The following is a 14384-nucleotide window of genomic DNA, read 5'->3' on the forward strand; positions in this document are numbered from 1 at the left end:
TCAGGGCAGAATAATCCCCAGTGAACCTGCACACGTCTTCTGAGTTTTATATGAAATGAATGTCTTGGACTACTTTCTGTAGCCGCACTACACCCTAAAGGCAGCATGTATCCCTCCACCATTTTAATGATCTGGTTCTAAAAGCAGGTTCTAGAGCCGAGCTCTTCTCAGAACTCTGGTAGAACAGTGTCTCAGGCATCAGGCAGCGTCTTCATCACCATTAGGTGAAGAACTTTCTGTGAGGAGCTTTTATTAGAGCTTCAGACGTCTGCTTCCCTTCTCCTCCACTGTAGAACCACAGCTCTGACTGGGGGAGCTTATCTAGAACCTCCACTGTAGAACCACAGCTCTGACTGGGGGAGGTTATCTAGAACCGAGCGCTTCACACCAAACCCCCACTCTGACTCTTTAATATCAAATTATGCAGAGAATTTGAAAAATTGGTGAAATTTCCCTTTAAAGGCAGGGTTAGAGTGGGTGGTCTGAGAGCTGATATGATAAGGGTGTGGGCTGTGGTGTGTTTGGCCTTGGCAGAAGCAAGGCCTGAAACACTGGACAGTGTGTGTGTGTGTGTGCTTGTAAGTGTTAATCGGTGCCTCGCTGGCCTCAGTTACTTCCAATTAGCCGCATGTCCAGTAAAACATCACCTAACAAGGCTTGCATGCTCCTGTGGAAAGTTGGCAGGCCCTGTCCTCCTCAGCACTGCTGTGATCTGTCAAACAGACAGACCAGCACTGCGTCTCACGTGTGCGTGTGTGTGTGTGTGTGTGCGTGTGTGTCCAGGTGCACCTCTGTCTTTATTTATGTATATACAGCCATAATGTTAGTACCTAACATTGAGTAGCCCCCCTCCCCTTCTGACACCACAGCAAGTCTGACCATTTGAGATATGGGCTCCTTCACAAGACCTCTGAAGGTGTCCTGCTGTGGTGTCTGACCCCAAGACTAACGTTAGCCTTAAATCCTTTAAGTCCTGTAAGTTGAGGTGGACAGGACCTCCATGGGAATCAGTACGAGCCTTGGGTGCCCACGATCCTGTCGCAGGTTTACTGGTTGTCCTTCCTTGGAGCGCTTTTGCTAGGCACTGACCACTGCATACTGGACGGAACACCCCACAAAACCTGCTTGCTGATGTTCTGGAGATGTTCTGACCCAGTCAATGTCTAGAACATCACAGTTTGGTTCTTGTCAAAGTGTCTCAGATTCTTACGCTTGTCCATTTTTCCTGCTTCATCACCTTTATCACCTTCAAGAACTGACCGTTCACTCACTGCCTGATATGTAGATCCACCCCTAGACAGACAGGAGCCACTGGACCCAGATCATCAGCGTTGTTCACTTCAGCTGTCAGTGGTGCTAATGCTATGATGTGTGTGTGTGTGTGTGTGTGTTTCCACCCCAGGCAAGATCAAGTATTCGGAGCGTGTGTATGACGCTTGTATGGAAGCGTTCGACTGCCTGCCCCTCGCAGCACTGCTGAATCAGCAGTTTCTGTGTGTGCACGGAGGGCTCTCACCCGAAATCAGCTGCCTCGACGACATCCGAAAGGTAAGGGAGGGTGTGGGTGGGTGGGGAGGGGTTGGGGAGCGATGCAATGAGCTTGTATTAAATCAAGTCTGAGTTTCTCACACTCCTACACTGTAGAACTGCTGCCTAAAACAAAAAGATATATAAATATTAGGGGTTTGTATTGGTGATATTCTAGAAAAATATGAAATCCTGATATTTACAGAGATCTTCCGGATGCACCATCTTTATCGTGATGTTTTGACATGCAGACAAAATGCATCAATAGCAGCAGATTCTCAAAACTGCTACTCAGATACTCTCCCAGACTGAATACACTGGATCGATATCTGTGTTTATCAATCAAATCAATATTAAAGTACAGTATTGTCATGTTGCCCACCTCTGATATAGTGACACTAAATATATACAGTATAGAAGTCAAAGGATTACACAGCTGGAGTGCAGGGTGGAGGGGAGCATTGCACAGTGGAAAATGTGCAGCAGTGATCGTGCACCATAATGCTGCACAATTGAGCAGAAGTAAGCACTGACCTGCCACTTCATTAACACCACCTGTTTCTGCGCTCACTGTCCGTTCTGTCCATCAGCTCCACTGGTCATAATGGAGCTCTGTGCAGTTCTGTAACTCCAGACTGTGTCCATCATTTCCTCTGCATACTCTGTTAGTCAGCGTCCTTTCACCCTTTCTTCAGTGGTCAGGACCCCCTCATGACTGACCACCACAGAGAAGGTAGGTAGTGTCTGGGTGGAGGGTCATTCTCAGCACTGCAGTGAGACTGACTGACATGGTAGTGGTGAGGGTGTAAGCGTGTGTTGCGCTGGTTGGAGCAGATCAGAGCTCCTGTGTCTTTGCTGGGTTTGTGACCTCACTGTTGCAGAGTTTGACCACAGATCTCACCTCGGACCTCCACACAGCGTGGTGTAGATTACACACAGCTGTTACGCAGCCGGCCCTTTCAGTTCAGGCTCTGGTTTTAAACCTGTGCACATGTGGAGACGGGCACATGCTGCAGCACGATAGATAATGAGTGGAGTGTGTGTTTGTGCTCAGACTGACAGTTTTAAAGCTGTGTGTGTGGGTCTGTGTGTTTGCTCTGCAGTTAGACCGGTTTAAGGAGCCCCCGGCATTCGGGCCGATGTGTGACCTGCTGTGGTCGGACCCTGGGGAAGATTACGGCAGTGAGAAAACACAGGAGCACTTCTGTCACAACAGTGTGAGGGGCTGCTCCTACTTCTACAGGTAATATTTACACGCTGTATGAGTGTCTCCTGGACCTGCCCGAACAGAATCAGTCCCAGGTTCTGATTTTAAGGTACTAAAAACATCGCAGCCGAAGTTGCACTTGGATTTAGCGGGTGATTGGTTTGAAACAGCGGCGTCTGACGGATTTGGCTGATTTCTGAATATATCTGATATGATGCTGATGTGTTTAGGTGATGCTGGACTGCTGCACTAAACTACCTGCACTTTATTCACTTCACTGCGTTACTCTACTAAGTGTGCTATTTAAAAAGTCGATCCAAGTGGGTTTAGTCCCAATTTCTACACTCTACACAATGTTGATGTATCACCATAAGCAGATACACACATCAGCAATATCAGATATCAGGATCCACAACCCTCAGATCTGTGCAGTCCTAGACACCAGTAGTAACAGACTTTTTCTCTCAATTTCAAACCATCGCAGTTTGTTTCTTAAATGATAAATGTTTACATTTTTTTAATTTAATTTTTAATTTTTTTTTGTTTACAAGATCATAAATGATGTTTTAGTTCAAGGGGCTGGGCTTTTCTTTTCTCCCCACCCAAATTTAATTGCCTCATATTTTTCTTACTAATTCTATATATATTATTATTTTTTTATTTTATTTTAATATATATATTTTTCCCAATGTTTTGATAAATGAGGTTTAATAAATGATACTTTTGGGCACTCTGGCCTTTACAATCATTTTATTATTATTATTATTATTATTATTATTATTATTTTGTGTGCACACCTTCCTCCAGCTTCATCAGTTTGATGATGGAAGCTATATGATAGATAATGATAGAACTCATAAAATATATTATTTATATATTTCATTACTGTCTAGTAGTTAGCTTTCTGCTTTCACCAACCAGCAGGACAAAGACACCAAAAATCATTGACAGCGGCCCACTCCGTGATCCGTTTTTCAAAACTTCCTCCCACCTTCAGGATACGTCGGAACGGGGGGAATTTCTAGTCTTTAAACTGGAAAATCCATCTTTCTAATCCAGCCTTATTGAAACTCCCCGGTTTAGTAAACGGATACTATAATAGACGACTTTAGATTTGGTCCTCTCCCAAAGACACTGGACTCTTCCTTACTCTGATCATGATAAAATGGCTTTGATGGATTGCAGTCATCATCATACTCATGTTCTCCCCTCTCTCCTGCAGTTATCCTGCTGTGTGTGACTTCCTAATGAACAATAATTTGTTGTCGATAATCCGAGCACACGAAGCCCAGGACGCAGGGTGAGTGCAACATGCCCCCTCCGCAGTCTCTGAATGGATCTCTGGATGAGTGTATTGATCACACTGGTCTTTAATGTGGTCTTTCTGCCCTGTTTAGGTATCGAATGTACAGGAAAAGCCAGACGACAGGGTTCCCCTCCTTAATCACAATCTTTTCAGCACCAAACTACTTAGATGTTTATAACAATAAAGGTGAGTCTGCTGGAGAGAACCTGTGAAGGTCATGGGGTGTTGATCTGTTGGGTCTGTAAGCTAATCTAATGATCCTCTCTTTTTCTTTTTGTCTGGTTCTCTGATTAGCTGCTGTGTTGAAATATGAGAACAATGTGATGAATATCCGGCAGTTTAACTGCTCTCCTCACCCGTACTGGCTGCCCAACTTCATGGACGTGTTCACGTGGTCTCTGCCCTTTGTCGGGGAGAAAGGTACAGAGCAGGTTTTTCCACACTCTTCTTTTCGCTGCTCAGCCCAAACCAAGAACTCTTACTTTTAGAGTGAAAGGCTTCCACACAGTGGATGTAGCACAGCAGCGTGCGACACCAACATCTAAAAAATGAAAACCGTCGTTATTAATGAAGGTGCACACACCGGCGTCTGCCATCAACCTGCACCACTCACTGTCCAGAACCACAAAAACACTCAGAGCATATGTTCTAAATTTACACAGAGAACAACATCAGCTGTTTGAAGAAATGTTGATCATCTAAACTGTAAATTTGTGAAATGTTTAATATTAAAGTTTATAATACATTTATAAATAGAAGGAAATATTAAGAAGGAAGTTAAATTCACTAGAAGCAATAACACACAGCTGCTTTACTAAACACTATTAATTCTGTAATACTAAAAAATAATAAATAAATAAAAGAAGCAAAGGCACTGATTCTAAACCCTTTGGATGCCTTAATAGTTCTTTGTCTGGTTAAAGCGTCCGATACACACACACACACACACACACACACACACACTTACCAATGTGTAAACAACTGACCAGCGTTTACAACTTACGTTTTATATACATATATACATATATTTTACACATGTATGTATGTGTATTTTTTATATATATATATATATATATATATATATATATATATATATATATAATATATATATATAAAATATACACATACATACATGTGTACACACACACACACACATACACACACACGCATGCATACATACATGTGTACACACACAAAGTTGTTGACCGTGTTGTTAATCTGTTAATTAAAGCTAATCTGTGTAATATGAAATAATCTAAAAGCTTGTCATGTTGATACATGACGACTGCGTGGCCTTTTAACTATATGTGTATCAGGATGCTGGCTACTGGTTGCTAAGCAACAGCAGTGGTGACATTACTGTAAGCTGCTGCTAACTGTTAACCTTGTGACACCAGTGGCAGTGTAGAAGAAAATGGTGTTTATAGAAATGATGACATTTGAAGTAGCTGTGCTGGGCTTGTGAGGGGTTTACTGACGTGTGTGTGTGTGTGTGTGTGTGTGTGTGTGTGTTTTGTTTGTATGCAGTGACTGAGATGCTGGTGAACGTGTTAAACATCTGCTCTGACGATGAGCTCATGTCAGAAGGAGACGACACCTGTGAAGGTAAAACTCACCTGCCTGCTGCACTTCACTCCTCAGGCTGTTACACACACACACATACAGTCCAGCTTCAGAGTAGAACCCGGAGCTCTTGAGAGCGCCGCCCCGGGCACCTTAAACTTAAACCCTGTGTTAAAACAGGAGAATCGTGTTCCTGTTCCACTATCACTCCATCTGTTTAAACCGGGAGATTACAGTTAGAGGAAGTGTCTGAAGAGCTGAGCGTATTTTCGAGCTGTGTTCGAGACGAGGGAGGACACTTTTGGCACGCTTCAACTGTAGCTCAAGGTCCAGCTTTAATCAGACAGTAAAACGTTTAGTTGAATAGTTGGTTGAGTTTCTATAACTATGTTCCAGCGCAGTTATAAGGTTAGTGGTGGTGTTTGTTGTGTAGAGCTAAGAAGCCTTCGGTGTTCGTGTCAGAACCGTATACCTGGTACATTCTGTCCTTAATTCAGCCAGCCGGTGCATTTCTAACGGAATCATTCAGAGCCCCCCTCCCCGAGCCTGAGGAACTGTCATGCAGGAATACTGTGGCCCACTTTACTGCGCTTGATGCCCATTTGATTTGTCCTTCTTTTTCAGTGGTGCATAATTATATCTTGGCCTGACACATTTCCTCTGTGTGTCTTTGGGCCCTGGGAGTTTTAGAAATGGGGGTTATCGATCCCTTCAGGGAGAGAAAGATCTGAGGTTTCGTTTGATCCACCGTCGTGCTGCTTAACTGTCTGATTACGGGCAGCTAACAATGACATCGTGAAGCGAGCGTCTCCACTTTGATGAAGAATGCAGGCACGTCTGTAACTGTGAGCATGCCATCGTTTCATCCGCCGAGGATGAAGGTTTGATTGTGTGCCTGTTGGACGTCTCCAGCCAGAGATTTTCTTTTGGCAGAGTAATAAGGCACAGCGAGTAATAAGGCACAGCGCGCCTGCAGATATTAAAAATGCCTCAATAATGCATAACTGATTTAAAGAGTATGTACACTACATGTCCAAATGTTTGTGGACACCCCTTCTAATGAATGCATTCAGCTACTTTACGTTTTACCCATTGCTGACACAGATGTGCAAATGCACACACACAGCTTGTCTAGTCCCTGTAGAGGAGAAGTACTGCCAATAGAATAGGACTCTCTGGAGCAGATCAACATCATGACCCTATTGACTCCATGCTGCCTAATGCCAGGTGTGGGCTAGAGGGGTATAAAGCCCCCCAGCATTGAGGAGCTGTGGAGCAGTGGAAGAACTGTGTTCTCTGGACTGATGGTGGTGGATCTCCATCCAGTACTTTTGGAATGAATTTGGGTTCATGAGGTGGGGTGGTGATCATCATCCAACATCCTGACCTCACTCACACTCTCGTTGCTGAAAGCAATCAAATCCTCACAGCAATGCTCCTGCTCCAAAATCTAGTAGAAAGTCTTCTTCTCTGGTTACTCCAACAAAAGCAGGATCAACTTTTTTAATGCCCTTGATTTCAGAAGAAACAAAAAATGAGCAGGCGTCCCAATACTTTTGTCCAACTAGTGGATTACAAATATCTCTGTAAACAAAGTTATATTAATAAAAATAAAACCCAGATGAGCCAGAATATTAGAACCACTCCCAGATGAAGGTAATGGTGGTGTTAGTAGAGCTGCATGTGAGGGTCTGGCATCTCTGTTAGTCGGTAAGTGTGTAGATGGTTGACGTGTTGGATTCCCATCAGCCCCCTGCTTCAGGGAAATCTGATTAAAGGAATGAACTCTCCAGCTGCGTTAACAACTAACACAAGACCAGTGATGACAGCGATGGCAAAATTACAGAAGATTAACTCTTTCTTTTTCTCTCTCTCTCCCTGTGTGTGTGTGTGTGTGTGTGTGTGTGTGTGTGTGTGTGTGTGTGTGTGTGTGTGTGTGTGTGTGTGTGTGTGTGTGTGTGACTGACTGACTGACTGACTGACAGGTGGTGCTCCAGCTGTACGTAAGGAAGTGATCAGAAATAAGATCCGTGCTATTGGCAAGATGGCCCGAGTTTTCTCTGTACTGAGGTGAATACACACACACACACACACACACACATACACTTCACACAGTGACGCCTTTGGGGAAGCTTGTTTTCCTCACACAGTCACATACTCCGTTTCCCATGCAATCACTCACACTCTCGCAATTCCATATGCAGATCATTTTCCTTTTACAAACAAGCTCATCAAGCCCTGTGTTCAGTGGAACATAGTATTAACCCCTTACACCCTGTGACGTTTCTTACACCCTAGGGAATACTAATCAGTAACTACATGCAAAGCAGTACTGAGCTTAAACCTAAGTTAGAACAGTGAGGTGTGTGTGTGTGTGTGTGTGTGTGTGTGTGTGTGTGTGTATATATATATATATATATATATATATATATATATATATATATATATGACACACACACACACACACACACACACACTGCCTGGCTGAAAAATTGATTTCACTAAGCAAATAGGTAAGAGCCTCCCATTGGATAATAACTGCATGTGTGATCATGTTTCAGCACGTTCTTTAACCCTGACTGATGCAGCGAGCAGCTTCTCATTTGTTAGACAAACATGTGAAGGACACACCCTGTGGTCGTGGAAAAGATCTAATCCGTTTCAGAAGGGTTCAATTCTGCATCAAGCAGAGAAACCGTTTAAGGAGGTTGCTGAACTGTCCATCGCTGTCCATTATTAAAACTGGAAGGACAGTGGTGGGGGGGGGCATCATCTTCAAGGAAGTAATCTTGAATGATGGTTATCGACGATCAGGTTGAAATCAGGTTGTAGTCAAACAGCAGTAGAACTTAGGGATATTTTTCTATTGACTGGAGATACAAGTGTTTTTGTGTGACTAGGGAGATTATTATATGGATGCTGAATTAATAGGAGTTACTGAATAAAATGCGTGTGTGTGTGTGTGTGTGTGTGATTTCTTATTCTTTGTCTTTCTGCAGGGAGGAGAATGAGAGCGTGTTGCAGTTGAAGGGTTTGACCCCCACTGGAACGCTGCCATTAGGAGTGCTGTCTGGGGGCCGACAAACACTGCAGAGTGGTAAGAGTGTCTGCCCACATCTACACACACACACACACACACACACACACACACACACACACACACACACACACACACTGCGCTTGTGTGTCAGGCTCCATACAACTGCTCATGCTCTGTATTACTACTTCTGTCTCTCTCTTTCTCTTCACTTTTCCTGTAGTATTATAGCCCCCCCTTATCTATTGCCCTCTCTCTGTATAACTATACTCTCCACCCCCCCACCAACACACAACTCCACTGTCCTGTTGCTGTGCCCACCTCACGTCCTCCCTCACCTCTCGGGTCCGTCTTCCCTGTTTTACAAACCCTCTGGAGAATCCAGCCCATCATATGCAGTCCGGGGTGATTTTATAGATCAGAAACTGAGACTCAGTTTGAGACTCTGCCCGGGCACTTCAGAGCGATGTGGAGGTGATGATCCAGTTTGGAGTATAAAAATACACTGATGGAGATTCGACTACATCTGATTTTAGAGAGTTTTTCATTATTAGTAGCTAGTTCAGTGAGGTTTCTCATTTGTGTTGGGCCCTAAATGCTAAATTCAGGCTGTTTTCAGTGTTGGGAGTTTCAGTACTGTTCGCCTTCCTCCAGATGCATCTGTGTGTTTAAAGAATTTTAAAGGGGTGCAGAGTTTTCCTCCTTATTTCTGTAGCATAAAGGCTGTTACCACAGTCATTTCAGCACAATTTTCTTGGACTTAGAAAGAACAGAAAATCTACTGACCCCAAAACATAAATGAAATGAAATACACTATGTGGACAAAAGTATTGGGACACTTGCTTCTTCAGTGCTTTTGATTGCATGAGGTCAGAAAATTGGGTGATAGTCACCACCCCACCCTACCTCACCACCCCAACTCATCCCAGAAGTACTGGATGGAGCTCCACCATCATTCCAGAGAACACAGTTCCTCCACTGCTCCACAGCTCCTCAATGCTGGGGGGCTTTATACCCCTCTACTAGCCCACAACTGGCATTAGGCAGCATGGAGCCAATAGGTTCATGATGTTGATCTGCTCCAGAGAGTCCTATTCTATTCTACAGGGACTAGACAAGCTGTGTGTGTGTGCATTTGCACATCTGTGTCAGCAATGAGTGCAACTTAAAGTAGTTGAATGCATTTATTAAAAGGGATGTCCACAAACATTTGGACATATAGTGGAGTAGGTATTATACCAGTAGTAGTTTTACAGATGGAACTCAGCAGCCCGCTGTCTGTTGTCGGGAGTGTCTGTTATCAGTTAGTGTTCTTTTCTGAGTTCAGTGAAACCTGCTGAAATGACTGTCTGGGGTAATCGATCGGGCACTGCAGAGGCGGGAGGCAGAGATCACGGTGAAGAGCAGTGGAGTATCCCCTTAAACCCCCTTAAAAGTTCAGAATATTCAAATTATTCAGTGAATCATTTCACAAATGATCCATTAATCGAATAACCAATTCGCTGTGATGTCGTACATTTACCCTCCTGTTCTCAGCCTCCGGTCGTTAGCATGCTGAGCAGCTGGTGTGGCCGTGTGACTGAGATGCAGTGTTGACCCAGTTTAGCAAGACTGCTGTTAGCATGCCACTGCTTCCTGTCCTCGGCCACGCAGATGAATTCACCAGCCTCTCGCGTCCTGCCGCTCTCACAGCTCACACTCGCTTCTCACTAACACTCACTGAAGCCTTCACTCTCTAGCAGCCCATGCTAGCATACTACTGATCAAGTGCTAACTCCTGATTAGCCTCCCACTGTTCCTGAAGTGATGACTCCGACGCTGAGCCGCTGGACTAACGTTTCAGACCGACGTGCTCAGGTTTGTTTTTGTTGAAATGAACCACATGCCTTGAAACCTGGATCTCTTAGAGTAGCTCCACCCTCAGTATCGGCGAGTCTCCGCCCTCTCTGCAGGTTTGAAGGATGCACTGTAGGGGGTCAAGAACCTTCGCAAGGAGCTGGCAAGGTAGAAAGCAGCCAATCAGGGGCTTTTCTGCCTCAGACAGGAGTTCACGTTTATATTGGATGCGGCAGAACTGAACTTTTATCCCCTAGGGGGCGCACAAGTCAGGTTTGCAGCTGCAAAAGTGTTGTTAATGAAAGGGTTTTATTGTTTGTTTGTTTTTTATTAGACAAATCGCTTGTTTTACCCAAATGCTAGAAGGCTGAAAAGGTTTATAGGAAAAAAACTTTAAGATTTGAGACACATTTATTTGACATATTTATTAAGCGTTTTCACTTCGTTATTTTATGGATGATGCATTTTTAGCTTGATCCATTCAGACTGGTTTCTCAGCACCACAGAAGGGCTGAAAAGGCTGAGCTTTTCCCCAAGCTAACATGCTAATTATATGGTAATTCAAACCCCAAGTTAACACACTAGCCACAGGCTAATATGTTAGACCACAGCTTACATAAATAAAAAGCCCAGACACACACACACTCGTTAGCTAGCCACTAGATAATATGTTAGCCCCTGACTGATGCTTATATATAGCGCCATAAGCTTATATATTAGCACCAAGCTAATGTGTTAGCTTAGAGGTCACATAGCTTTAGGCTAATGCGTTTCCCCTCAGCTGATGCACTCGCCACAAGCTAATATGTTAACCCAAAGCTAATGTGTGGTAGCACATAGCTGTGAGGTAATGTTTGTACCCTCGGCTAACTCAGTAGCCGCTATCCAAACATAAATGACCTGGTAAAAGACAGAGTGCGGTCACTGCAGGCCTGCTGTCCACGCTCCACCCCTGACCCGGGCCTCGCAGGCTGAGCAGGATGTGGCGTGTTGAGGTTCTGGGGTAACTGATGACCTTTTACTCGGCTCATAAATCACTTGCTCTGAGTTCTGAAGCATGTCGTGGGTCTCTAACCCCGGCTTTGGCACTTCAGCTGCTGCTGTGTTTATGACGACCACAGACCTTCACAATCAGATTAGTTTCACTTTTATGCCGCTTGACTTTTCTGTGGGAAATGATGTTCTGTGGATTTTGCTGTACTTGTTTCCGTGAAAATGGGAGGAGTTTGTGTTAAAACCGCGTTGTTAACACCACCTCCCTTTGGTATGATACCATCACATACTGATGTGTGAAGACGGTGAATACAACACACACACACACACACACACACACACACACACACACACACACACACACACACGCGAATTAGGGGTGGACCATTTTATTGTGATATACTGTTCTGAGCACATTATGAATATCACTTAATATATATATATATATATATATATATATATATATATATATATATATATATATATATATATATAATTAGTGTAATTAGTCCTGTAACTAGGGGATATTATGCAGACATATTGAATATAAATTAATGCACTCAGTATTGAATAATCTGCCACTACTGATTCATTCTGTCTGCCTGTCAGAATATTGCTTATTGTGAAAATGTCAACATATCGTGCTGTAATAGTTTTAAGTATTACACCCCATATATCAAATGATCCACCTGATAAACAGAAATGCTTTTAGAGTTTTCTACTCTTTGAAGTGCGTTTACAATGTTTTGAATAATTAGCGTGATTTTGTGATAAATGTTTGTGACTGTTTTTCTACCTCTCTTTATCCCTCACAGCTCAAAGCCTTTAATACTCACATACATAAACAACCCTGAAAGCAGTACAGCCTGAAACACTTTGGGTGGGGCTAAACTGCTGTAGGTCGAATTGAGGTGGGGCTAAAGTGCTGTGGGCTGGATGGGGTGGGGCTTAACTGCTGTAGGTCGAATTGCGGTGGAGTTAAACTGCTGTAGGCTGAATAGAGGTGGGGTTAAACTGCTGTGGGCTGGATGGGGTGGGGCTTAACTGCGGTAGGTCGAATTGAGGTAGGGCTAAAGTGCTGTGGGCTGGATGGGGTGGGGCTTAACTGCGGTAGGTCGAATTGAGGTAGGGCTAAAGTGCTGTGGGCTGGATGGGGTGGGGCTTAACTGCGGTAGGTCGAATTGAGGTGGGGCTAAACTGCTGTAGGTCAGATAGAGGTGGGCTGAGTGTATGGGGCTAAACCTGGCATAGGCTGAGTGGGGGTGGAGCTAACCTGGCATAGGCTGAGTGGGGGTGGAGCTAACCTGGCATAGGCTGAGTGGGGGTGGAGCTAACCTGCCATAGGCTGAATAGGCACATAAATATCATTGTGTTTTGCTTACATCCACAAGCTCTTATATCATTTTATTTTGTTTAGGTTTTCTGTAATTGGACCCTTTAAAATTTCAAGGCATGGTTTTCTCAAAAACAAACGGGTTTATGAGCACAGAGCCGGTTCTGAATGGCTGAACTAACCGTGCATTGTGTGTGTGGGGCTGAGCTGGACTGTATGTGTATGGGGAGGCTGTGCTGGGAGGGGCTGGGTGATGCGGGTTTTGGTGGTCGTTTGATTTGCATTGATAACTTGACTCACTCTCTCTCCGTTCGTGTTGGGCATGCCACTGCTACTCACGCTTACTCAGCCACCGTAGAAGCAGCCGAGGCCCGAGGTACGCAACACGTCTGTGGAATGTCTCTCTCTGTGTGTGTGTGTGTGTGTGTGTGTGTGTGTGTGTGTGTGTGTGTGTGTGTGTGTGTGTGTCACTGTACTGCAGTGTGTCTCTTCTGTTACTGTAGCTCATGTGTAGTGTCCTTTCTGTCCTTCATTTTAATTGGAATATGCTCTGTATGTGCTTCAGTGAATGTGTTAACTTATTTTAACAGTGTAAGCAGTTTATTAGTGTTTTATCATTTCTATCACTGTATGTATGCAAGCTGTAAGGCAGTGTCTCTGTATAGGAGAAATTTACTCAGTGTATACAAACACACATGCATGCACATATACGTATTGCTGATGTCAGAATAAACCCTCCAGAAAAGTGACATTTTCAATGTAAGAAGACTAAGTAAAGGTCGAGAGAGGTAAATGTAGACTCTTTCAGCTGGTCCATTTACCATAAATGTTTAATATAAAGGGCAGTAATTAAAATAATGTTAAATAGTGAAAAAAAGATTTTTGGTTCCAACAGCAGTATACGTCTCAAAAATGGGTTAAAACTGTGCCTCTCAGCAGTGCAGTGATTGTTTTGTCAGTGGTCTTAGTGTGTCTACCTGTAAAACTCAATAGAACATTAGTACACACCCAAAAGAAAGATAATTGAGGTGATAGAAGAACTACAGGTTCCACTGTTGCTGCTATTAGTGAAAGAACTCTCTTAGTCCAATACAGAACCCCAACTGCTAACAGTGTACAGTATTTACTAGCTATGCAAAAAACACACACATACACACTTTCTGAAGAGTGTGAGCTGAGGGCATCAGTGTGAGAAGACCACAGTGAGAGAGAAGTCTGTTTTTATCACTGTCACTTCCTGTCAAAAAAAGACAGAAAGGGAAACATCAGACTTCACACTGTAGCAGAAAGACTGAAGTTAGTGCCTAGACGTACGTTTATACAATGCATTTATACACTGCGTTTATACACTGCAATTATACACTGCGTTTATACACTGCGTTTATACACTGCGTTTATACAGTACGTTTATACACTGCGTTTATACACTGCGTTTATACACTACGTTTATACACTGCGTTTATACACTGCAATTATACAGTACGTTTATACACTGCGTTTAAGTCAGTCAGTCTTAATGTTGCGTAGTTTCACTAGTCCAGCTGATAAACAGCTGCAGTGAGTGTATGAGCGCTGTGTGTGT

The 14384-nt window shown here is 43.7% G+C and overlaps 1 protein-coding gene across 3 annotated transcripts in view; it reads left to right on the forward strand.

Annotated features, from left to right (window-relative positions):
* The window catches only part of ppp3ccb (protein phosphatase 3, catalytic subunit, gamma isozyme, b), a 54044-nt gene that overhangs the window by 33874 nt on the left and 5786 nt on the right, over positions 1-14384 (forward strand). For 2 of the 3 annotated variants that reach the window (XM_072659680.1, XM_072659681.1), the window contains exons 5-13: positions 1403-1548; positions 2631-2770; positions 3957-4034; positions 4132-4226; positions 4335-4460; positions 5568-5645; positions 7589-7673; positions 8603-8700; positions 13152-13178. In XM_072659680.1, the coding sequence (XP_072515781.1) occupies positions 1403-1548; positions 2631-2770; positions 3957-4034; positions 4132-4226; positions 4335-4460; positions 5568-5645; positions 7589-7673; positions 8603-8700; positions 13152-13178 (873 nt within the window). The remainder of the gene's footprint in view (positions 1-1402; positions 1549-2630; positions 2771-3956; positions 4035-4131; positions 4227-4334; positions 4461-5567; positions 5646-7588; positions 7674-8602; positions 8701-13151; positions 13179-14384) is intronic. The other variant, XM_072659683.1, reaches the window with a different exon arrangement.

Source organism: Salminus brasiliensis, chromosome 16 (assembly GCF_030463535.1).
Source record: "Salminus brasiliensis chromosome 16, fSalBra1.hap2, whole genome shotgun sequence".
In the NCBI taxonomy this organism is placed as follows: domain Eukaryota; kingdom Metazoa; phylum Chordata; class Actinopteri; order Characiformes; family Bryconidae; genus Salminus; species Salminus brasiliensis.